This window comes from Lepus europaeus, chromosome 1, assembly GCF_033115175.1.
Source record: "Lepus europaeus isolate LE1 chromosome 1, mLepTim1.pri, whole genome shotgun sequence".
Lineage (NCBI taxonomy): Eukaryota > Metazoa > Chordata > Mammalia > Lagomorpha > Leporidae > Lepus > Lepus europaeus.
In genome coordinates, this window is record NC_084827.1 from 1,804,742 (window position 1) to 1,830,448 (window position 25,707).

The window sequence follows — 25,707 nt, forward strand, 5'->3', positions numbered from 1 at the left end:
GGGCCACCAAAATGTTGGACCTCTCAGTTGCAGAGATGCCCACTTGCTCGGGAGGACGCCCAAAGATCCAGACCAGTTGATGCAAAAAGCACGAGGTTTTTATTGAACGTTTGCGCAAACGGGCCCCCACCTCAGGCAGTGAGGAGCCCTGAGCGGCAGTTTCACACAGGTTATATAGGCAACGAATTAGCATATGGAATGCAGAGGTGGCACGGGATTGGCTGGTTCGGAGGGACAATTAGCATACCGGAGAATGCTGAGGAGAGTGCTGAGGGAACCAGCTGAGGAGAGTGCTGAGGGAACCAGCTGAGGAGAGTGCTGAGGGAACCAGCTGAGGAGAGTGCTGAGGAGAGTGCTGAGGGAACCAGCTGAGGAGAGTGCTGAGATTCTCTGAAGGGGAGTGGCAGCTCTGCTCTGGGCATGCCTAGAGGTTATCTGAAGGGGATTGACTTTTCCTTCCCAGAGAACGTCCTGCCCGCTGGACTCTGGGGAACATCTAACCTCTTAAGAAGCCCCTGATATCTGCCCAGGCCTAGTTTCTTGTCCCTCTCCCCCATAAGGGTCCTTCAAAAGTCTGTTTTGTCTGATATTAGGATGGCTACACCAGCTCTTTTTTGGTTTCCGTTAGCCTGGAATATCTTTTTCCATCCTTTCACTTTCAGTCTGCATGCATTATTGTTGTTGAGATGTGTTTCTTGTAGGCAGCAAATAGAAGGGTTTTGTTTTTTAATCCATTCAGCCAGTCTGTGTCTTTTAACTGGGGAGTTGAGGCCATTTGCATTCAAGGTGACTATTGATAATTACTGACTTTTCCCTTCCATTTTTCTGTAAATATTCCTGTGTTTTACTTTGGATTTCCTTTGTACCTTTACTGGGAGATTTCCTCTCTTTTCCTACTTCCATTGTGATGACCATGTTTCTGTGTATAGTACATCCTTAAGTATCTCTTCAGGGCTGGACAGGTGGTGACAAGTTCTTTCAGTTTCTGTTTGTCATGAGAAATCTTTATTTCACCTTTGTTCATTAATGAGAGATTTGCAAGGTTTAGTATTCTGGGTTTTAAAGGAAAGCCACCACAAAACACACCAAACACCAGAGTAAAGGAAAATGTTTATTGTGAGGTGGAGGAAACCCTATAGGCTGTCTCCCCGTGCACAGAGAGAACAACAGCCTGTACCGGGAAAATAGGTCTTATATAGCTTTGCAGAGGTAAGGAAGTGGGAGCAGCAGTGGGGTTGGGGTGGAACTGACATTTGTGATTGGGCTATTTAGTCACCTGACTTCTAGTAAGCCAGGCTTGGCTTAGGAAGATGGCACCATTTTACTAACAGGGTTGACAGTTTTTTTCCTCTTAAAACTTGGACTATGTTCACCATTCTCTCCTAGCCTGTAGGGTTTCTGATGAGAAGTCTGCTGTCAATCTAACTGGAAATCCTCTGAAAGTTATCTGGCATTTCTCTTGTGTACATTTTAGAATCTTTTGTCTATGTCTTACTGTGGAGTTTGATTACAATGTGTTGTGGTGAAGATCTTTTCTGGTCATGTCTGCTAGGAGTTCCGTGTGCTTCCTGTGTATGGATATCCCTTTCTTTCTCCAAACTGGGGAAATTTTCTGTTATTATTTCACTAAAAAGGCCTTATATTCCTTTTTCTATGTCTATGCCTTCAGGAACTCCTAGTACCCATCTGTTGGGTCATTTCATAGTATCCTGTAGATTACCAACAGTGTTTTTTTGGTTTTTAATTTCTTCTGCTTGTGTTTGGTCTGACTGTATAATTTCCTGTGCTTGTCTTGTAAGTTGGATATTCTTTCTTCTACTAACCAGTTCTTTTGTTAAGACTCTCCACTGTATTTTTCATTTGTTCTATTGAATTCTTCATTTGTAAGATTTCATTTTTATTTTTCTTTAAGGTCTCAATTTCATGTGAGAAATTTTCTTTCAGGTCATGTATGGATTGCATTAGTTTTACATTCACTTCTGATTGCTTCTAAGTAATCCTATGGTCAGTTTTTTGAATTCCATTTCAGGCATTTCTTTAGTCTCATCATCTTCACAATCTGTTATTGAGGTGTTGTGTTCTTTTGGAGATATCATGATGTCTTTCTTGTTATTCGGCATTTGTGTGGATACTTGTTGGTTTCTTCCTTGATTTTTCGCTGTGGCAGCTTTTATCCTTGGACTATGTCTGATAGGATTAGGCAGTGTCTACTTTCAGGCAATAACTAGAGGCATGTGATGAGAGTGACCAGGGAGCGCTGTTCAGTGCTCCAAGGTGAAGGGTGTGCCTGAGGTGACACACCTGGGTTTGGTGTGGTAAACCTCTTTTTTTTTTTTTTAATCAAAGGGAAGTTTTCTTCTTGTCTGTTGGCATAGACTCAGCTGAGCTCCTCTCCTCTATGGAGATCAGTGCCTGGACGCAGGCCTCAGTGAGTATATTATCTGTCCGCTGTGTCACAAGGACCACACAAAGTATTTGTGCAGTCCTCACTGAGTATAAGCTCAGATTCCGCAGCAATGTCTCTCGCCAGGTAACCAGGGAGCCCTGATCATGTGGAGCCTCCCACAATGTCTGCCCAAAGTCCCAGCCACACCCTGAGCCCTCCCACACAGCCTCAGTGTTTTCAGAGTCCCTGCACACAAGCATCCCACAGTCATGAGCACCCAGCCTCCTGTCTGTCCTTCCCACCAGACTCAGTAGTCTCTACTTGGCTGGTCACTCGGCACGGACACTTAGCTGGTGCACCTGTTACATATGTCCAAAATGTCGCCTGCTCTGTCAGCTTGCCACAGGACGCAGGATGATTGGGCAGAGAGAAAACATGCCCCTCTTTGTTTTTTCTCCTCCAGTTTGTTGGGTACACTATCCCCCACAGGGCTCCAAGCCAGATTCCCTCTAGGCTCTTCCTGCAGCTTTTCCTTCCTTCCTTCCTCCCTCCCTTATGATTTGTTTTATTTATTTGAAAGAGTTACAGAGGGAAGAGGTCCTCCATCCGCTGGTTCACTCGCCAGATGGCTGAAACTGCCGGAGCTTCCTGCAGCTTTTTCACCAGTGGCTTAGGCTACTGCAGTCTGGTCTCACCTTGCTCTCCAACGCTAGTGCAGAGGCTTTCCACTGGTGGGGTCCTAAGTCGTGCGTGTCTTCACCCTCCACATAGGTCCACTGTGTTCCTCCAATTTATGTAGAATTTCCTCTTCTGTTTTCTCTCTACCTATTCCCTGAGACTGCACTCTTTCCACTTTTTAATCTATCTTCTAGACTTGAGCAGCAAGCTCCCTCCCTATTCTGCCATCATAATCTACTCTGGGTTTTGTTTTTTAATCTATTCAGCCAGTCTGTATCTTTTGACTGGAGAGTTGAGGCCATCGACATTCAAAGTGATTATTGATAAGTAAGGACTTGGCCCTGCCATTTTCTCACAAATGTTCCTATTGTTTACTCTGGATTTCTATTGTACTTTTACTGGGAGATTTTCTGCCTTCACTTTCTTTCATAGTGATGAACATGTTTCTGTGTGCAGCACATGCGTAAGCATCTTTTGTAAGGTGTGTGTGGTGATGTGTGGTGACAAGTTTTTTCAAGTTTTGTTTGTTACGGAAGGTCTTTATTTCACTTTCATTCATAAATGAGAGCTTTGCAGGATACAGTATTCTGGGTTGACAGTTTTTTTTTCTCTTAAGACTTGAATATATCTCGCCATTCTCTCCTAGCCTGTAGGGTTTCTGATGAGAAGTCAGCTGTGAGTCTAATTGGAGATCCTCTGAAAGTGATGTGACATTTCTGCGGTCTACATTCTAGAGTCTTTCCTTTTATGTTTTACTGTGGAGAGTCTGACTACAATGTGTTGTGATGAAGATTTCTTCTGGTCGTGTCTATTAGGAGTTCTGTGTGATTCCTGTAGTTGGATGTCTCTTTCTTTTTCCAAATTAACTAAGTTTTACGTAATTATTTCACTAAAAGGCCTTCTAATCCACTCTATTTTTCCATGCTTTTGGGAATTCCTAAGACCAGTATGTTGGGTCATTTGATAGTATCCCGTAATCTCTGACACCATTTTTTAGTTTTCTAATTTCTTCTTCTTCCTTTTTTTTTTTTTTTTTTTGGTCTGACTGTAAAATTTTCCAGAGATTTGTCTTCTAACTCTGATATTGTTTGTTCTGCCTCACTTAGTGTGTTGTTAAGGTTTTCCACCACATTTTTTTTTTTTTGCTGTTGTTCTGTTGAATTCTTTGTTTCCAGTATTTCATTTTGATTTCTCTTTAAGTTCTTAATTTGTGGGAAAATTTTTCATTCATGTCATATGAATTTATTTTTTAAAATTTTTTTTTTGAAAGGCAGAGTTACAGAGAGGCAGAAGCAGAAAGACAGAGAGGTCTTCCATCCCCCGGTTCACTCCCCAGATGGCTGCAAAGGCTGGCACTGAGCCAAACGGATTTCTTTAGTTCATGAATTTTCTTCTGGTTAACTCTAAGTAATCCCATAATCAGTTTAATTCCATTTCTGGCATTTCATCAATCTCTTCATCTTCACATTCTAGTACTGGATGTTGTGTTCCTTTGGGGGCCTCATGTTATCTTCCTCACTCTTGTTTGCATTTATCATTAAGCATTTATGGTGATACTTGGTGGGTTTTTTCCCCCGTGATGGCTTTTATCTTTGGACTGTGCCTCTGTGGTCTAGTGGAGTGTCTGCTTTTTCAGTGAATATCTAGAATCATGTGTTGAGTGTGGTCAGGGAGCTTTGCTTAGTGATCCAGGTTGAAGGGAGTGTCCACACTGACACCCAAGTTGGGTGTGGTAAATCTTTTTTTTTTTTTTTATCAGAGGGGAGGTTTATTCTGCGCTGTTGGCAATTCTCATGCTCACTTCCTTTCCTCTCCACTTTTTCTTAAACTATCCTCTCCTAGACTAGAGCAGTAAGCTCCCTTCCTATGCCACCATCTTGAAAAACTCCTCCTGAAGGATTTTATGGTTGGAGGATACCTACAACATTCATGTGGCATTCCCCAGTAGACTTTTATATCTGAGTCTGGCATTTGAACAAGAGGTCAGAACTAGAGTTGTGAACATACAGATGGTATTTAAACTTAGACGACTAGATGAGATCACCCTAGGAGAGAGTATCAATTAAGAAGTGAAGAATTCCAAGGACCTCTTCTTTGATAAGTAGAAACTGATAGGGCAACAAGATTGAAAAGGAAAAGCCAGTGAGGTAGAGGTAGGAGGAAAATGAGGAGAAAATGGAAGTATGTAAGCTGAATATTTAAGTAGATCAAGAAGGAATGATCAACTACGTGGAGTGCTGTTAAGAGTTTGAGAGGATCGTCGCATGGCGGGGTTGGTGTTGTGGTGCAGTAAAGTAAGCTACTGCTTAGGATGCTCATATCCCATTTCAGAGTGCCTGGCTTGAGTCCTGGCTGCTCCAGGCATCTGATCGAGCTTTCTACTAATGCACTTTGAAAGTCTCAGATTATGGTCCAAATACTTGGATTCTTGCTACCACATGGAGACCCTGATGGAGTTTCTGACTCCTAGCTACAGCCAGGCCCAGCCTTGGATATTATGGGCATTTGAAGACTGAGCTAGCAGATGAAAAATATTCTTCCATATAGTTTTCGTTGTCTCTCTCTCTCTGTCACATCTTTTATAAAGAGAAGACAGATGGCTGACCTCCAGGAAGGGTTCAGCAGCCTTGAATTGGAGGCAAGGGCTGGCTGGCATCACAGAAAGAAAACTGCATTTCAGGGTCTGTTAAGGCTCTACTTGGTGATGACCCAAAACATGTTCCGTGACTCGACATTTTCCTTCTCAGAATGCGTGTCACATGTAGTGGCCGGACTCACTGGGTCTTGTGTCCTCAGATTCGTCTCAGCATGTCCCTTCACAAGCATAGGCTCTCATCCCCACTCAGAAGCAGGCAGACAGGGGACCCCTACTGTCTCCAGGCCACTGAAGAACACTTCAAAGAGTGAGCCGCCCCATCAAACCAGAAAAAGGAAGAATCTTAAAAAAAAAGTGTACTTCAGAAGATTTGGACATTGGTCTCCTGAGTAAAAAAAAGTTGGGTAATGTTTATTTGGCAAGAGAAAAACAAAACAAGTTTATCATGGCCCTTAAAGTGTTGTTTAAAGCTCAGCTGGAAAAAACAGGAGTGGAACATCGACTCCAAAGGGAAGTAGAAATACAGTCCCAGCTTTGGCATCCTAATATTCTCAGATTCTATGGCTGTTTCCGTTATGCCACCAGAGTTTACCTGATTCTGGAGTTTGTACTGCTTGGAACTGCCTATATAGAGAACCTGTGAAACTTTCCAAGTTGATGAGCTGAAAATTGCTACTTACATACCCAGATTGGCAGATATCCCATCTCACTGTCATTCAAAGAGTTACTCATTAGAGGCATGAAGCCAGAGAGCCTGCTTCTTGGGTCGGCTGGAGAATTTAAGATGACAGACTTCAGGTGGTTGGTACATGCTCTGTGTCCAGGAGGACCACTCTGCAGCATGCTGGACTGGCTGCCCCAACCCCTCACGATGATGTAAAGGCCTCACACGTGATGAAGAGTGGATCTCAAGCCTTGGAAGTCTTTGCCCAGAGTTTTTGATTGGAAAGCCTCCTTATGAGGCAAACACATACCAAGAGACCTACAAAAGAATATCACAGGTTGAATTCACATTCTCTGATTTTTAACAGAGGAATTGAGGGACTTCATCTCAAGACTGTTGAAACAGGACCCACTTTGGGAGAAGTACTTGAGCACCCCTGGGTCACAGCAAAGTCAGTAAAACTCGCAAACTGCCGAAACAAAGCATCAACTAACAGTTTCTCTCTCTCTCTCTGTCTCTCTCTCTCTAAGATTTATTTGTTTGTTAGAAAGGCAGAAATGCAAAGAAGGAGAGAGAGAGAGATCTTCAGTCCACTGTTTCACTCCCCAAATGGACACAATAGCCAGCCTGGGCCAGGCCAGAGCCAGGAGCTTCTCCCTGGTGTCCCATGTAGGTAGCAGGGGCCTAAGCACTTGGCCCATGCTCTGCTGTTTCCCAGGTACATTAGCAGGGTGCTGGATTGGAACTGGAGCAGCCAGAACTCAAGCCAGCACCCTTATGGGATGCCAGCCCTGCAGGCTAGGCTTAACCTTTATGCCAGTGCCAGCCCTAGCAAACAGTCTTAATCTCTCAGCAGGGAGGAGTTCTCGGGCCAGGGGTGCTGTTCATGCCAGGCAGACTCTACAGAATTTCTCCTGCAGTGAACAGCCTAACGTCAATGACGAGTGCTTGCTACAGGAAATACTTGCTTTCCTGGGCAGGCAGTGCCTGAGCCTCCCTGCTCCGAAAGCTCCTCTTCAGTAAACGTGACACTTTGGAGTGAAAGTAGCCACAGAGTTATGCAGCTTCAACTGGCTTCACAACCTGGGAGCAAGGTTTGACTGAAGTGGTCACCACAGCCTGTGCTGGACACCGTGTCCCTGCGTGAGACAAATTCAGCGTCTGGTTGTGGGGAAAGCAACCACTTTGCACTGACTTGAGCAGTTAAAATAGCTGTACAGTAACCTTCTAAGTATCTGAGTGTATGTGTGTTACTGATGAGGTGGTTAAGCCTGGTAAAGCTGTTGGAATTTGTCATTCTCTCTCTTAAATGTTAAAAAAGATTGTTCTATAGACTTGTATTTTTTTTCTTTTTTGGCATTTCCTTAGTAAGTGCCTATCAATGCTCTTAAACTGAATTGGGTTTCTAGTCCTCAGTCACTTTGTAAAATGGGAACATGTGCTCTATCTCTATCTCAGGTCTTGCTTGGGACACAAAAGACACCAACTCTTAAAGCTGTTTTAAATGTTAAAGGCTTACTTTTCTGCATTGCAGCTAAGGCGTGTGTGCAAGCCTTAAATACACTAATTAGTATGTTTGTCTAAAAAAGATAGTATAGTACAACTACCACACTGAAATGTAGTGGCTAAAACAATGATTCATTTTTTATGATTCCGTGAGTTGACTGGGCTCAGCTAGGCAGTTCTCTTCCACACTGTACAGCTCACGCCGCTTCTGGCTGCATTCAGGTGAACTCAGCTGGGGTTAGAATACCCGAACTTGCCCTTCATTTTACAGTCTGTATATGGCTCCCATCATTAGGTAGTCTATACTGAGCTTATTTATAATACAGTGCCGGCTTCCAAAAAAACAAGCCCAAATGTGTAGGCATTTATCAGCTTCTCCAGCAACTCTTGGTTCTTTCCTAGGAAGCATCCTCCCATTCCTACAAGAAATGGCGTGTATTGGCAGTTGAGTAACTTTTTTTAAAAAGTAATTAATTTGAAAAGCAGAGAGAGAGAGAGAGAGAGAGAATCTTCCATCCACTGGTTCACTCCCAAAACAAGCCAAGAACTTAGAACTCCACCCAGCCCTCCTAACTTGCTGTTCCTGCAACTGGACATGGTGGCTCCAGTAGCCCCAGGGCAACCCTCTTAGAGTCTGATGTAAGCCTTGGAAACGACCTTTACAGAGGGGCACCCAGAAAGCAAAAGGGGTCCATGGCACACTGTGGGGTTCAGGTCATGCAGTATCACTGATTGGAAGAGACGATTCCTGGAGGCAAGAGTAAGTCTGCACTGCTGCCTGGGGCTCCCACCTGGAGCTCACACCGTGTCTGAGACAGAACGTGAACCCCAAGGCGCTGGCACAGTGCATGTCTCCATGGCAGTAACCTCTCCTCTGACAGAAAGGACCCTGCCTTACCCCTGTCAGCTTCCTCACTACCTACCTGGTTCAGTATCCTAATACTCAGGAAATACTGAGGAAGGAATAAAAGTAGTAGAGTCACCATTTTTTAAAGAAGATTGACTTAGTTATCTGAAAGGCCGAGTTAGAGAGAGAGGTCTTCATCTGCTGGCTTACTTCCCACATGCCACAATGGCTGGGGCTGGGCCAGGCTGAAATCAGCAACCAGATGGGTGCCAGGGGCCCAAGCACATGGAACATCTGCTGCTCTTCTCCATGCACATTACCAGGGACCTGGATCAGAAGTGGAGCAGCTGGGACTCAAACCAGTATTCCTTTGGGATGCTGGTGTCGCAGGTGGCAGTTTTATCCACTGGGTCACAACACTGGCCCTGAAAACGTCACCCTTAATCCCATCACCCATGTAGTATTCAAGTTAATCCTTGAGGATTTTCTCAGAGTATGGGTAGAGGCAGAAGCTCTGCCTCCAAATTTCATCTGGCAGGAGCCTCATCTATTGTGAAAGGAGCCACCACCTTCATCCAGGGGATATCTCTGTAGATAGATAATTCTGTAATAAGAAAAATGTGTGTTTAGCATGGATTTACAAACTGTACTGATAGTCCTTTGTCTCAGGAAAATGTACATCGTGTACTTGCTCCAGTGTTAGAGACTGAATTGTGTTCCCTGCCATCAGAATTCATGTCTGAAGTCCTAACCCCTGGTACATTAGAATAAATCTATATTTGAAAATAGAGTCTTCAAAAAGTATTCAACTAAAATGAGGTAGTTAGGATGGGCCATATGTAGTATACAGATTTGGACATAGATACAAATGGGAGGAAGATGACGTGGAGTCCAAGAGAGAAGCTAGCCTGTCTTTGGAGTGTCAAAGCCCTTCCCCAACCCCACAGGTTGGCCAAAATCTACTCCCCACTTCCCAACCCCCTCCCCACTCCAGTGTTGTTGTTCATGACTGCACAACTCAAACTTGGGGACAACTGCTTCAGTAGTTGTTGTGGACTGTTGAAGTTGTGTCCTAGGATGAAGCCTGTCCTCTAGGAGGAGCTGGTTTTCCCAAGGTGGCTGTGGGGATTTTGGGGTAGAGGATTTGAGCTGCACAGTTTCCATTTACTCGCATGGGTCTGTTTTCCGCTTTCTTCCTGGGGGAATGACCTCTGTGGACAGGACCAAGAGTGCTCCCAAGTGCTGAAGCTCCCAGTGGGACCCACGGTGGGGCACTGGGAGGCAGGCAGAGAGGCAAGGAGGGAGCACTTACTCCCCTTGCTCTTCCTTGGGGGTGGTTGGATCCTGTGCTGGATGGAGGCTGCAGCTGCAGGCCAGAGGGCTTCTCCACACTCTTCTTCTACATTTGATCATTTCTCCCTTCCTGGCCCTTCAGGGATGGTAAAATCTCCTCTTTGTTGCTGGCTGTAGGATGCCTCACAAACCCTTTTGCTTTCCCTAACTCTGGCCTTTTATCAAACTTCTCATGCAGTTTGAAGGTGCTATCAGCCTCTTCCAAGGGACCAGACAGATAAGAGACTGAAGTCTCAGGACACACAGAGTTCTGAAATAGAAGCAAGGCCACAGGAATGAGGAATTCCTGAAAAAGGTTTATTTTCTCCTGGACCCTGAGGAGCAGTTACATCAAACATTTTCTTAGAATTCCTTTCAATGCCAAACTCTTTGCTAGTGCCTGTTCATGTGCTTAACCCTGTGTGTGGCAGTGTGGGAAGCTAGGTGGTGGGTAGAAAGGGCGGTGTGATCTCCCCACTTTGTCCCTCTGCTACGGTTAGCTTGGGGGCAGTGGAACAACTTCAAGGGAACAGCAGTGTCAGAGACCCAGGAAGGCCCCTGCACAAAGCATGCGATGCCACAGTCAAGCAGCAGCCACAGTGGGTGACTCCGTCCTGGAGGTGAGGCAGACATCTTTATCCAGATACCACAGTCCAGCAAAGCTTCAGGGAGGAAAGTTGACGCTGTACTACCAGCTACACCATTAAAAGTAATGGTCACCCTGTCACCATTCTCAGGGTGGTTCTGATATAAGAAAGAAGAGATTAAGAGTCCTGAAAGAGAGTAATGACAGTAATCACTGTAGTAGTTACTGGGCACACGTGTTTTACGTGGGTTATCTCAATTACTTTCATAACAACTATATTTAGAAATTACTGTTATATTAAAGCTAGAAAAAAGCCCAAGACTCAGTTGACTGGAATTAAGTAATTGTCAAGGTCACTCAGGTGTGGCTACTCAAGTCTGGTGGCCTCCAAAGTGCAGGCTTTAAGCCTTTCTAGAACAAAGAAGCTATGCAGTGAAATGATTATAGTCTCACCCTCCCCGCTGCAGGCTGGCGGATCCAAGCAGCCATCTTGGATCACGAGGTGGAAGCAGCTATAAGGCCAAGACCACAGGACAGAGAGGGTGCACATGTCCATGCCCACTCTGGGCCACGGCCGCCTAGCTTGTCTGACATTTCTGTTTGGGGGTTCCTCCCCCTTGCAGCTTAAACTGATACACATTGAGGAGTTTGGTCTTGATCCTAAAAGCTCCAGTGGGAGCTGAAGCGAGGCCACAGTTGGTGGTGGCAATCAAGAGGGTGGCCTGCAGCATATCCGGATGAATTGACAGACTTTGTGAGTCCTTAGTGGGGGTGGGGAGCACCGCTGGATTCTGGCCTAGTCACTGAAGCCCATCTGGAATGTGAAAAGAAGGCAGAGATGTGGGATCTGATATGGAAGTGCAAGGCATCTCCATTTGGATGGAACCAGCCAGTGAGGCGCACTGCTCTGGAGTGGAGGAACCAACATAGGAACCATGCTCTGTTCACTCTGCTTCCTGCCAGTCCTGTCTCCCTCACTGGGCATCTTTATAGCCCAGATGCTTCTTCCACTCCTTCCCACCCCCAGCGCTGTCTGTGTGATTTGTCTTCCAAGGTGAGCTCTGCTGACCCACTCAACAGTTCTTTCCCCAACATCACACTGTCAAGGAATTCAAGCAGAGCAACAACAGCCATGTAATCTTGCTTCATAAGCTCTTGAAATACTGTTTTGTGTCATCTTTAGGTGGAAAATATAATTAAATTCCACCTAATTAATGTATAGTTTCACAATTAACCATTGCTGTATTCTGTATTTTAAAAGCAAGACACACCTGTATACACTAAAGTTTACAAAGCAGTTACTATAAGATTTTGCTTTAGGTTCTAAGTCACGTATAATATATATAAATTTTAACCCAGCCACTCACTATTTATCTCATTAAAGAAAAAAAATCCCAAACTCCATTTTTTTCTTATTAAGAAGCTTGAAATATCCATTCTTTTTAACACCGTATTGGTGAGTTTCTATGGCTCTGAAGGTTTGAAACAGAACTCTAAAGTTGTAAAGGGTTCTTTTCCCACTGTTCTGCATTTCTCTTTGACCCTATCTCTTCTACCCCTCATCCCCCATCCCCACCGCACAGGAGAGAATTGGAGGGAGAAGACATCATGATAATAAGCAGTATCCAAGTTTGTTCATGTGTTTATTCAGTGTATTTTTAGTAAGATTTGTACCGAACTGCAGGAGGTGCTCAATGATCGAATACCACAGGGCCCTAGCCCTGAAGGGCCCTAGCCTCAGGCTGGCAGAAAAGACAAAACCTGGAGAAGCAAGCGGCACAGAGTGAGCAGTGCACAAAGGAGCAGACTCTAGGCAGAAATAAGTGAGGGAAAGCTCCACATCTATGCTGCGTCCCATCCGTCAGCCCTGACCCCTGTGAAGAGCAAGATGGTGTGATTAGGGTATCTTGGGCCACTAACCCTTATCTATGGTAGAACATACTTGTCTGGTTTTCTTTTTTTTTTTTTTTTTTTAAACTGCAAACTGATTTTTTAAAAAAAAAAAGTGTGGACGAGTACCTACCCGCACTGATCTTCTCTATCCTGTCCTCATCGAGATAACCAGCCACTGTGAACTTGATGAGCATTATTCCAGAAACATGATGCATCTCAAGTTTCCAAACCCACGTTCCAGGATTCCTGCACCTCCTGGGATTCCTGCTCATGCTCTGGCTTCCTACTCCAGGAGGACTCTGCCCTAAAGCAGCTGTCCCCATGTCCCTCTTGTGTATACCCTGCTTTTAATCTTTTCCCCACTTGTAGTAGAAACTTAGGTAAGTACATTAGGTAGCAACTGGTCCTGTTCTGATGGCATCATACGGTCTCACGGCTGAGCCTCAGCGGTTATTTGTGTGAGCATATATGTTCTTTTTTTTTTTTTTTTTAAGATTTATTTATTTGAAAGTCAGAGTTACACAGATAGAGAGTCTTCCATTCGCTGGTTCACTCCCCAACTGGCCACAACAGCCGGAGCTGCGCCATCCCAGAGCCAGGAGCTTCTTCCAGGTCACCCCTGTGGGTGCAGGGGCCCAAGGACCTGGGCCATCTCCTACTGCTTTCCCAGGCCATAGCAGAGAGCTGGATCGGAAGTAGAGCAGCCGGGCCTCAAACCAGTGCCCATATGGGATGCTGGTGCTTTAGGCCAGGGTGTTAACCATAGTACTGGCCTCATGAGCATATGTTCTCATTTAATTCCCTTAACCTGGTGAGGTACATATTCACAGAAGGGAAACTGAGGCACACCAAGGATGTAACTTGCTCAAGACCAGTGAGTAGAAGTGAGTAGAAGTCAAGCAACTTCCAGAATAACAGCACAGGCAGGCTCAGATACCATTTCTGATTCTTCCTGCACATCATTTGGCCCATATTATATTTGCCTTTAAAAAAAAAAAAAAAAACTTACGGAATTTACACTAACACATTCCATTTGTGAAGCTCTATTTTTTCTTTCTCTAACTCTAGCATTCAAGGAACATGAATTTACAGAACTCAGAAGTAGTATAAAGACATTTTGGGGATAGCAGTTTGGAAGAGACAAGCCAGGATGGGGCAAATGAAGTGGCTGATGGTGCGGATGTGGGTGGGACGTTTTCCACAAGGCTCTGGAATGTGGAGCGGGGAGCCTCAAGGTCAGGATGGCGAGCAGAGCAGGACTCTTCTCGTTCCTTACCTGCGAGCAGAGACCAGTGGCAGGAGACAGCTTCAGTGTGGGAGGGTAGGCGAAGAGGAAGCAGCCTGGCCAACGCAGGTGTGGTGGTGCTGGCCTAGGGGAACATGGCTAGGTGGAGTGGACGGCATGGGCTCTGCTCCTCCTCTAGTTCTGAGTCTCTGGAAGAGCCTACTTGGTTCCTGGACTGCTTCTCTCGGGCACCTGTTCACAGCTTGTGTTCTTTACCAGACGACCAGCGTTTCCTTGCTGTGCCCAGCTCCCAGCCAGGCAGACTCTAAAGTGTGTGAGTGACAGAAAACTTGTGCAATATATATATATATATATTTTTTTTTTTTAAATTTTTGACAGGCAGAGTGGACAGTGAGAGAGAGACAGAGAGAAAGGTCTTCCTTTTGCCGTTGGTTCACCCTCCAATGGCCGCCGCGGTAGCCGCGCTGCGGCCGGCGCACCGCGCTGATCCGATAGCAGGAGCCAGGTGCTTATCCTGGTCTCCCATGGGGTGCAGGGCCCAAGGACTTGGGCCATCCTCCACTGCACTCCCTGGCCATAGCAGAGAGCTGGCCTGGAAGAGGGGCAACCGGGACAGGATCAGTGCCCCGACCGGGACTAGAACCCGGTGTGCCGGCGCCGCAAGGCGGAGGATTAGCCTAGTGAGCCGCGGCGCCGGCCTGTGCAATATATTTTTTATCCCAATGGATGGTACCTTTGAAGAAACTGTAGAACACAAACCATTCCAAAGGACCATCTATTCTCCCTTAACAATTAAAAATAGAGAAAATTTAGAAGAAAGGGCATAGCCTTTAGAGTTAGACTGGTGATTAAAATCTCAGCTAACGGCCGGCGCCATGGCTTAACAGGCTAATCCTCTGCCTTGCGGCGCTGGCACACCGGGTTCTAGTCCCAGTTGGGGCGCCGGATTCTATCCTGGTTGCCCCTCTTCCAGGCCAGCTCTCTGCTATGGCCCGGGAAGGCAGTGGAGGATGGCCCAAGTGCTTGGGCCCTGCACCCGCATGGGAGACCAGGAGAAGTACCTGGCTCCTGGCTTCGGATCAGCGAGATGCGCCGGCCGCAGTGGCCATTGGAGGGTGAACCAACGGCAAAAAGGAAGACCTTTCTCTCTGTCTCTCTCTCTCACTATCCACTCTGCCTGTCCAAAAAAAAAAAAAAAAAAAAAAAAAATCTCAGCTAACGTCTTACCAGTCGTGTGAGCCTGGACGCTGAATCGCTGCCCACTCGCCCTGGTGTCCTCTGCAGGATGGAGAACACAGCACCTCCCTCCCTGGGCTACTGTGAGGGAGAAATCAACACATTCCTGGACGCAGTGGGAACTCAGGCGCAATAAAGAGAACAAGGGCTTCTGTCGCACAGCACAGCCCTTGAGGAAGTGCGCCAGTCTCCCACGGTCTGCTGCTGGGTGCACACACAGAGGTCAGGCTGAAAGTCTAAGCCGAGCAGGTTCTGGTGGCTGTTTCATTGTGAACAGATGGGCTTTAGGAACAATACACACCTCACAGACTTACAGATGTATGGATTCGACAAAAGGAGGTTTGTTCCGATTTCGGCTTCACAAGGCTGACAGGTCAGCTGGAAGAGGAGCAAACTGCTTTGCTGACGCGGTGACAGCAGCTGTGGCACTGGCAGGGGTGTGGGCAGGCCAGCACACATCATGCTCAGGGATCCCTGCTCTTTTCTCCTTGGACCCTTCTGTGGGTCTGGTTTCCATGAGTTCACACTCGGGTTCTCCTGTCCAGTGGACCTCCCTGCTTCCAGTCTGCCCCTGTGGAGGACTTCTGCTGTCTAAGAGCGGCCACAGTTCTCTCCTTGGACCATGACTCCTCTCTCACCCCTCCGAGGCCAGCACACATCCTCCTCACAGGTATCGTCCCTGACCTATTAGACCCTGTGACCAAAACTGACCCCCTCTTTCTCCCTGAACTTGCACTTCAACTCTCACTGCCTTTTACTTCACACACAAGTTCTCGGAACGTCCCTGGTATACTGCAGGGGGTGGAATGCCCAGGTGTGGGGGCAGTGTGGAAGCTTAAGTGTTTGCCAGTAAGCACCCACATTCATTTCTCCGTCCCCACCTCGATTTGCCAACCACACTTTTGGATTCAGTCTTTCAGCAGCTGCTTTTCCCTAAGAATACATCTAATAAAATAGCATACATTACTTTCCACATCTAAATCTTCAAAAATAGTAAGGAGCATAAACTTAACACAGATTCTCATTTTCTCAAATAATTCTCCCATGATTCAAAAGAGAAAAAGGGAACAGCGAGTCAGAGTTGGATATAGAATTCAGATTTTTTTTCTTTCAAAGACACATTTTATACAACTTTCAACATTTATACTTTCAAACAAAATGAGCAAAAAATACACCGAGTGCTAAAAAAAAATCAAAACAGAAGTAATACAATTTTAATTTCAATATTTTAAAATACAGAAATTGTAAAGAATACCAAATACAACTTTAAACAGATCACTCATCCTCCCCTAGAATAATCAATGTAAGCTACTTAAAGACTTACAAATTTAGAGTAAAACAGAAACAAAATAAATACTGTACACTTTCCCTGCCTGCAGGCAAAAGATGGGAAATACTGTTAGGAGTTGGAAAAAAAGATGCTCTTAAAGCTTCAGCACCCCTCTTCCTAGCCACACCCAATTCCATTGCCACACAGTGTGCTTCTGTATTCAAAGGACACACAGGTGCACACACACTGGCTGCCTATACAAACAGACGAGACACTACTCGGCAGACACCCCAAACAAGAAGGGAAACAGTCACTCACCGTGGACCATGGGCGTAAGAATCAGTAAGGAAAGTCAGGCTAGCAAAACATTACTACAAAACTAGTAAATACCATAGCCAACAACTGTCCCATCTTTAAATTTCACAGATTTAAAATCCCTAAAACCAATACTACCCCACCCTGTTACCACCCTCCAACACCCTCCCAAAAGAAAACTTGCTGAAGCACTGGCAAAGTTAGACATTTCACAGTAAATGTGAAAATTCATATTATATAATCTCTTAAAATGAACCTCTTCACCCTCTTTCCACAGCATGAAACTGTTATGGCTTAATTTATATTAAAAGTAGAAAAGTCTTTTTCTGAAGGAAATACAGTCTGCAGAGACGCGTGTGCATCTCCCACTCAGTGCTATTTCACGCCTAACAACTGCATGACTTGCTTTTGCAGTCAGGAGCTGTTTTTGGAGAAATTGAGGTTATAAGCTTTTGATTCAGTCTAACCATAAACTGTAAGGCCCTTAGTTTGGTTTAGGTTTCTTTTGCAAGATAAAATAACCTTGGGGTTCACTTGGCAAGTTAACACCTCAGGTCCCTGACTGTAATGTGGAAGTTATATGTATGCTTTGTAAAAATAAAAGGTTCCTTATGAATCTCAGAGGGAAGAAATGATTCTAGGTTCGGAATCAACTCCTCATTATATATTACATTTAATGCTGGTAATTTTTACCAACCAAAACCCATCAAAGAAGAATAAGAGTACATCTGGGTTATTTCATTTCTGTAAAATATAAATTCTAGCACTTATGATCATTGTTTTGGTGAAAAATCTTGGGGGAAAACAGCTGACATTTTGGAAAGGAAATGGTCAAAATAAAACTGGATGAAGAGAAGTTTCACCTTTGACTAAGTTCCACTTACGATTGCTTGTGCAATAAAAATGGATTCAGAATGTCATAGGTCTTGCATAGGTAAACTACTTGGAGGTCAAGGGCTACGTGGTAGCCAGGGTTTATTAGTGAAATAGTGCAGAGCAGATAAATTTGTTGGAAGAATCACTGAATAGTTTCAGAAAGGTTTTAACAAAAAAATGTAACTGAGCTTGTTAAAACAAAGCCTTAGGACAGCAGAAGGGAACCAAGGGTAAGAGGGAGAATTTAAGGATATTTCAAAAGAGAATCTTAAAGAGGGAAAACTGCTACAGAAGAATACAACAAGTCAAGCATGACAAGGTAGTTGCTTTGGAAATAAGCATTCGCCTCTTAATGACATTTTTTAAAATGTCTATGCACGGGATATCAAATATTTGTGTTACAGCATGACGTTCACTGAAAAGCAAGTTAAAATAAGGGAAGAGTTTTCAGTAAGGCTACAGTATTAATACTACAGTATGGTCAACAGCAACACAGTGAGCACATGGATCACTCCCCTTTCTTTCCGTCCGCCTTCCAGGAAGCATATCCACAGTGTTGTGGGACATGGGCTGCTTCAGGAAGTCCGAGATCCACTGTGTATCACCTGGGATCCATGGGCCTGTATTTACCAGGGACACGCTCTTGCTAGGCTAAAGATCGGACAGTGAATTTTCTCAAGACCCAGGACATCAGGAAACGCCTGGTAAGCTTTAGCTTCTCTTTATGTCGGGAGCAATTAGTTTAACATATAAGGGGGGAAGGGGAATGAATTTCTTAACACTTGTTATATTTACATTATAAAGGCCCTCTCAAAGTGAAAACTTACAGTGCTCTCTGCTGTAATAGTTGTTTCAGTAACAGCACGGTGGAGCGTGTAATTATTCTAATCAACTCTTTGCAGAGTACTCTTAATCACTGCAGAGAGCATCTTTTCAGAAAAGCAGAAAGACCCTTCCTGCTGAAGGTGTTCAGTCGAGCCTCTTCCTCCAGTACTCCAGTGGTTTTTCTCCTTACCCAGCAAGCCGCTGCTACCAATCCAGAGCCCTTGTAGTTGCCACCTTTCTAACTGCCTTGCAGCTTCCCCTAGTTCGATGGCTTTGTTGCCAATCATTTTAATTCCAGGACTGACTTCACGCTTATCTAGTACCTGAGAGTATGCCAGACCTGCAGAGCAGTACTGTCCCAGTTCCTCTTTCTGAAAACCTAAAGCTGTCTTTCAATTACTTTAATTCATCTTAACATATTTGAGGATAAACCTTCTTACTCTGATCCATAAATGATCTCACTTCTTTTTCTTTATTTTAAGCATGGAATCGGATTGTAATGCAGCACCTTGTTAGAGATTCTTCAGATTTTCTAGGTAGCTTGCCTGGGGCATACATTTGATATGCAACAGACTTTATGACTAATGGCAGTTTCTCTATTAAAATATATCTAAAGGTGCATTCATTAGTTACCAATTGTAACTTAATGACAAGTTCTCTAAGTATGAAATGTTAATAAATTAAAGAATGATTTTCTATATGCTTTTCTTAACTAATTATCATAATAAGCATTTTTTTATGCAAACTTACAAAGAAAACTAAGACTCAGTAAGTGACGTAATTACTGAAGTCACTGCCAAGGGCAGAACGAGACAGAAACCCAAGTCTCCTGCTGCCTCGGCCGCTGCAGCACGCTTCTGTATCAGCGCAGCATTGAACTGCTCACTCTTGAGATGTTTCTTAAATTTTAAAAAAGAACGCAGTCGTCTTTTACTTCCATTCCTGTGTAGGATATCTCAGCTGAAACTAATAAAGCTGTGCTGCTTTTTAGGAATGGGCCCTCTTTTGCTCAAGTTTGCTTAAAAGTGAAAATAATGCTAATTTCCTAGGAGACTACACTGCAACTGTGTATCCCCTGCAGTACTGAGTAGTGCTGGCACACAGTAGATGCTTGATAAGTACCTGCTGACTTCAGATGAGTAAATACAGTAGAGTTCATAGAAAAGGCAATAATTAAGATTAAGGAACAGAATAGCATTCAAGTTCAGTATCTCACTACTGATAAAGATGGGCCTGCTTATTCTCTGAGTTTATGACTGCAGTCAGAATCTTCAGTTTCCTACACTTCAGAAATGAACTTCGTGAAGTTCAATATATTCCTAGGGCACTGAACTACTATTAAGCTGAGTCACCAACACTGGAGCGCTTACTATTATGTAACATTATGAATTACGTTACAGTACAAGGGATCCCAGGTTAGGAGTCACTTATTTGAATCAACAGAGAAAAATTATTGTCTACTATCACTATTACTAACATTTCATATGTTAAGCCCTAATTCTCAGTTTATATATTTGTACTCACTTTCAATAACTAAAGCTCTCACTGCTGTCTTCCTTGATAGTCCTGCTGATAAATGAGACAGGGAAGACAAATGGTTGTCAGTTATTGTGGCGCCTGGTTACTGGCAGCAGCTTGCTGAAGGTTCAGCCATGTCCTGGAGATGAAGGGATGGCTCACAGTCAATGACTTTCTGAGAGGTTGAGTAGGAGAGTGGCTGAATGTTCACCAGTTCAGAAGGAAATACATGTTTCTGTCATAGTGGTTATGTTGCCTTGGTCAAAGTTTTGGAACTTAGCCAGATAATGGACTAAAACTGCCAAAAATGAATCCACAGTACCTTCACTTAAAAATTTTACATACTGGCTACTCCAAATTAGTATTTATTGGCCTAGGGACACAGGTGGGTACTGACCATGTTTTAAATCATATAATTAAAAATACTTGGAGCTACGAAAAAATCCACACCATGACGTAAATGGGAAAGGAAGTTATAGTTACTATTTCTTAAACCAAAATAAAAGCACATGTGCTGTAGCACTAGAACACGATCTACAGAAAACCAAGATATCACAGTAAGAGATTGTGCAGGAAGCTCGGAGAAGCAGTCAACAACCAGATTTTTGCATCTTGAGGTAAGATGACCAGTCAGGGGCTGACTGTACCCATCTTTCCACTTGTTTTGGCATAGTGTAGACAAGGTTTAAGTAGGCCATAAATAGATATTGAGGATTTCCATACAAATTCTTCTTCCCAACATGCAGATAAGATTCAGACTTTGGTCCAGTCACTCTGGGCCAAAAAGGCCAATTCATAAGCTGTTTAATATTTATCCCATGAAGTACTGGAATGGAGACAGTAAGAAATAATGCTTCTTAAAAATATAAATTTGAAAACAACCATGAAAGAAGATGATGTAATTTTTTTCTTAGCAATTCAAGTGACATTTTAATACAGAAGGCAAAGTCCTATTACTGTATTGAGTAAAAGAAGAAATTCACAAATATGGCCATATTCTCCATAAAAATACACTTTATCCTATTTGCCTATATTTTCTTTGTATGAATTTGTAAAATGCTCTATTGTCAGGCTTGTGAATATTTCTACTCCATGCCTAGGAATTACTTGTTTTTATGCCAGAGCAGGGGGGAGAGGAATAGAAGCTAGTACAGGCAACTGAAAACTGGCATTCAGTAAAAATTGTACATAAAGGAGATAGGTGATTACCTTAAAGTTCAGCCAGTCAGGAGAGATGGAGAAACTACAAAAAAGCACCCATTTTACTCCAAATCCATATCTTAGATAATTCTTTAGAAGGTTAAGAAATGAAAAAGTAAACACAAAAGATCTACCCAAACATGCTTGCTTCTATGCAACCTAATATAGTATGAGTCTATTATACTATTGCTTATTAGGCAGATTTGAACATCCTAAGTCAAATCATATTTTCCAAATTAGTATAGAGAATAAAAGCGCCGTAAGAGAGAACCTTGGCAGCAGGTGTCAGTATTTTCACCCAACACCAGCAGTATGAAGAAGGCCCTATGTAGTTACAAATGTATTTGGAAAAACTATAAACATGACAATTTAACCAAACTTATAATACTTTCCCCACAAGTAGGAAAAAGATATTAAAGCTGTTCTCTTTGGGACCTAGATATCATCAGCAGAAATGAAAATGCAAGAAGCCCATTTTCTTTATATTTAGAAGAAATCCACAATTTCAAACAAAATGAGAAATGAGGGGTCTTTTATGGAGTTCTTACATATTGGCTATGAAAGAGTTTCCCTGCAAAGATAAGAGTATTGTTGGGTCATCACAAAATGAAGGGGAGTGCAGAGGGAAGGTGGGATATAAGGTCATCAACCTGGATAACAGTATGCACCTTGGATGTTAGCAAAAGCGAAGCTAATAGCTTATAAAAAACACATGAATATATAAAATAAAATGATTTTCATATACATCTTAATTTAAAATAATTAATGCATCAAATCCCTGTTTAAGACTTTAACCTGAATATCAAATTTAAGAGTCCAGACTAGTTACTGTTACTGTGGCTCTTCCCCACATGTAACATACACACTATCAAAAATAATTTAAAAACCTTCACATTCTTAAATCTAAATTAGTGAGATATTTCTCCAGAAATCTTCCAAATAAATAGCTTTAAAAAAGAAAGAATTTAAAAGCTGTTAACTTTAAAAAAAAATCTGTTAAATAAATTATTGATAATTCTTTACCCTACTACTGAATAAATCAAGACACTACCAACAACAAAATGAAATTCAAGCCCTGACAAGAGACCCTTTTCAGTTCAAGGTCTCCTTTTAAGGTTCTACCCTCTTTCATCCTCTCCCCCACCAGGTCCAAAGGGTTATTGCTGAGTGGGTGTGGCACAGTGAAAATGCAGCATCAGGTTCATTCTGTTCTCGGGCAGTATTCTTACTGTACACGCAGACTGCTCCAGGCCAGGGGGCAGCGGGAGCTCCAGGCTTCTGCACCCCAAGACTGGTCTCCAAAGGGAAGAATGGCTACTACAGCAGCTCCGTCACACAAAGAAACGTGCATGGCCATTTCTGTTCAACTTCAGGATCTTCCCAAGACGTTGTTTGGCTGTTGCCATTCCTTTTTTTGGACGCTTACCTATAAAATATTATCAACGGTGTAAATAATCAAGAAAGGCATATTTGACAGACAGCACCTGGGCAAGTAGCAGGTGGAGCTTTACGCAGGTGTTCTCTGTACGTGTTCCGAGTCACAGTTCTCAACTTGAGCTGTTTAAAACCCTTCTACCTCATCACACCTCGGGCAGGACCACCTCCTTCCCGAGACTGGCAGTGCCCTGCAGGTCTGACCTCTGCTGCAGCACAGAGGTCGCCTGCGACTTCACAGACCCTGCATGGTCCCCCGAGTCCTGCTCTCCCTGCCTGCCACGCTTCCCCCGCCTCACCCTTATCTTTTTCAGGATCTCCCTCGGAGTCCTCGGGGCTGACTCGGGCATCCCTCCTCTGTTGACACCACCACCACTATGTTGTCCAGATGTGCTGGATGGTGAGAACCATGAGTGCAGACGCTAGCTAAACTGCCACCATGACTGTCACACATAATCAAAAATACATTTAACTTGCAAATGTCTAAAAGTTACCTTTTGTTGCCTGGTTGCTGATAGGGGGTGGATTTGATGCAGGTCTCTTGGTGGGGTGAAGGGGCACTGAAAAGGAAGTTTCACCAACGGGCCTTTCTGGGCTTAGACTGCCATTCCTTATCTGGCACGCCCCTGAAACCACACTCGAATTCTGCACATACTTTCCATTCTGAAAGCTTGAGCCACTGCTGTCCGTGAAATTCCTATTCTGTACCTTCTGACTGATTTCTGATGAGCCCTCCTTTTTTATGCATTTCTGGCTTCTACTTAGATCCTGAAGAAGAAAAGAAATGTTGAATGTTTAGGGTTTAAGATAAATGGGTATTTAGGTGCTCTGTGCATTAGCAAAGGCAAGAGAGAGGAAATACACTACTGAATTCTGGATTTCTTTTTTTTTTTTTTAAGGTCTTCCATCTCCTGGTTCCCTCCCCAGAGCTGTGCCGATCTGAAGCCAGGAGCCAGGAGCCTCCTCCAGGTCTCCCACATGGGTGCAGGGGCCCAAGCACTTAGGCCATCTTCCATTGTTTTCCCAGGCCACAGCAGAGAGCTGGATTGGAAGAGGAGCAGCTGGGACTAGAACTGGCGCCCCTATGGGATGCCAACGCCGCAAGTGGAGGATTAGCCTACTACGCCACGGCGCCGGCTGAATTCTGGATTTCTTATGTATTAACCACAGGTGACACTTCTTCATGCTGGTCACCTGTGTCCGTAAACCTAACAGCTCTGAAGGACTGAGGTACTGAAGTTGCATCCTAACTTAAGAAGAAAAAGAAAATAATTTAAACAAGCAGAGGCATTCCATCAGCCATTCCACTCCGCAGAATGTGCTAGGAAGGGACCCAGAGGTGAGACACACCGCTTACTGCTTTCTTTCTGAGAAGGCCAAAGCTCCCATCCACCTCTCCTGGTGTAATGTTCTATCTTTTTTATTATTATTGGGTAAAGCTGCTGCCTGTGATGCCAGCATCCAATTTGGGCACCAGGTCAGGTCCCACCTGCTCCATTTCTGATCCAGCTCCCTGCTGTGGAGCAGTGGAAGATGGCCCAAGTACTTGGGCCCCTGCTACCCGTGTTGGGGACCTGGAGAAGCTCCTGGCTCCTAGTTATAGATCGGCCCAAATCCAGCCATTGCAGCCATTTGGGGAATGAACCAGAGGATGGAAGATCTCTTTATATAACTCTGCCTTTCAAATAATTTTTTTAAGAGGTAGAGCCACAGAGAGAGAGAGGAAAAGATAGAAAGGTCTTCCATCCACTAGTTCACTCCCCAAATAGCCATAATGGCTGGAGCTGGACGGATCCGAAGCCAGGAACCAGGAGTTTCTTCCAAGTCTCCCACGCAGGTGCAGGGACCCAAGCACTTGGGCCATCTTCTACTGATTTCCTAGGCCATGGCAGAGAGCTGGATCGGAAGAGCAGCAGCTGGGACTAGAACTGGTGCCCACATGGGATGCGGGCACTGCAGGCAGAGGCCCAGCACACTACGCCACAGTGCCAGCCCCAATAAATAAATCCCTTTTTTTTTTTTTTTATGATTTATTTATTTACTTGAAAGAGACAGTGAGAGAAGAAGAGGCAGAGAGAGGGGAGAGGTCTTCCATCTGCTGGTTCACTCCCTAGTTGGCCGCAACGGCAGGAGCGAAGCCAGGAGCTTCTTCTGGGTCTTCCACGTGGTTGCAGGGGCCCAAGGACTTGTGCCACTTTCTACTGCTTTCCCAGGCCATAGCAGAGAGCTGGATATCAAACCGGCGCCCATATGGGATGCCAGCAATGCTGGCGGCAGCTGTAACCACTATGCCACAGTGCCAGCCCCAATAAATCCTTTTTAAAAAAAGAACCTAACTCTGGAAAGGTTCATTCCACCGAAATCTCTAGATCCACAGCCCCAAGCCTTGTTTTTCTTTAACTATAACTTTCAGACTATTAAGACCAATGGTGAACTTTAGGAAGAAAAAATGCTATTGATTGTTGAATTTTGAAGTCAGCTAAGAGCGTCCTGACTAACATTAAAAAGAGAAGGAACTAGACTAGATGTGAAGCATACACTACAGTTTAATTTTTCATGAAACTAGTTTTAATTATGTGTGTGTGATTATATCTGTCTCATGACTGAATAAGTTTTAAAAAACAATACTAAGCACAGACTTGCTTTAATTAGCATGAGGAACCAATAGCTCTGATTTGAAATACCATCATAGTAACTCTGTAGATCATGGGCAAAAGTAATTTTATTTTCCCTGGAATGATCTTGCTAATCATTGACTCTCTGCTTCATTTATTTAAAAACACCATTTCAAAAAAACATTTTAATAATAGCTTAGGGGCCGGCGCTGTGGCGCAGTGGGTTAATGCCCTGGCCTGAAGCGCCAGCATCCCATATGGGTGCCGGTTGGAGACCTGGCTGCTCCACTTCCAATCCAGCTCTCTGCTGTGGCCTGGGAAAGCAGTAGAAGATGGCCCAAGTCCTTAAGTCCCTGCACCCACGTGGGAGACCTGGAAGAGGCTCCTGGCTTCAGAACAGTGCAGCTCTGGCCATTGCAGCCAATTGGAGAGTAAACCATCAGATGGAAGACCTCTCTCTCTCCTCTCTGTAACTCTGACTCTCAAATAAATCTTAAAAAAAAAAAATAGCTTAAATACTGAATATACATAATCTTATAATGCTAATAAGTGATAAAATTAATGACCAGTTATGATGACACCCTATAAAAGTCGAGGAATTTTATTACTTCACCTTTGATGCTAGAGCATACCTTCTATTCATAGAACTTATACTCACAAAGTTTCGCTTTAAGAAAATAATGT

The 25,707-nt window shown here is 44.0% G+C and overlaps 1 protein-coding gene, 1 long non-coding RNA gene and 1 pseudogene across 4 annotated transcripts in view; 2 read left to right on the plus strand and 1 right to left on the minus strand.

Annotated features, from left to right (window-relative positions):
* Positions 1–25,707, plus strand: part of LOC133749760 (uncharacterized) — a 63,585-nt gene that overhangs the window by 27,982 nt on the left and 9,896 nt on the right. For 2 of the 3 annotated variants that reach the window (XR_009864635.1, XR_009864695.1), the window contains exons 3-4: positions 17,971–18,135; positions 23,436–23,747. This is a non-coding gene — a long non-coding RNA (uncharacterized LOC133749760). The remainder of the gene's footprint in view (positions 1–17,970; positions 18,136–23,435; positions 23,748–25,707) is intronic. The other variant, XR_009864715.1, reaches the window with a different exon arrangement.
* Positions 5,329–15,106, plus strand: LOC133746581 (aurora kinase A-like; annotated as a pseudogene).
* KDM7A (lysine demethylase 7A) overlaps positions 18,131–25,707 on the minus strand; it is a 99,624-nt gene continuing 92,047 nt past the window's right edge. The window contains exons 19-20 of the mRNA XM_062178411.1: positions 22,903–23,176; positions 18,131–22,400 (exon numbers count right to left, since the gene is read on the minus strand). Coding sequence (XP_062034395.1) covers positions 22,306–22,400; positions 22,903–23,176 — 369 coding nt within the window. The 3' untranslated portion in view covers positions 18,131–22,305. The remainder of the gene's footprint in view (positions 22,401–22,902; positions 23,177–25,707) is intronic.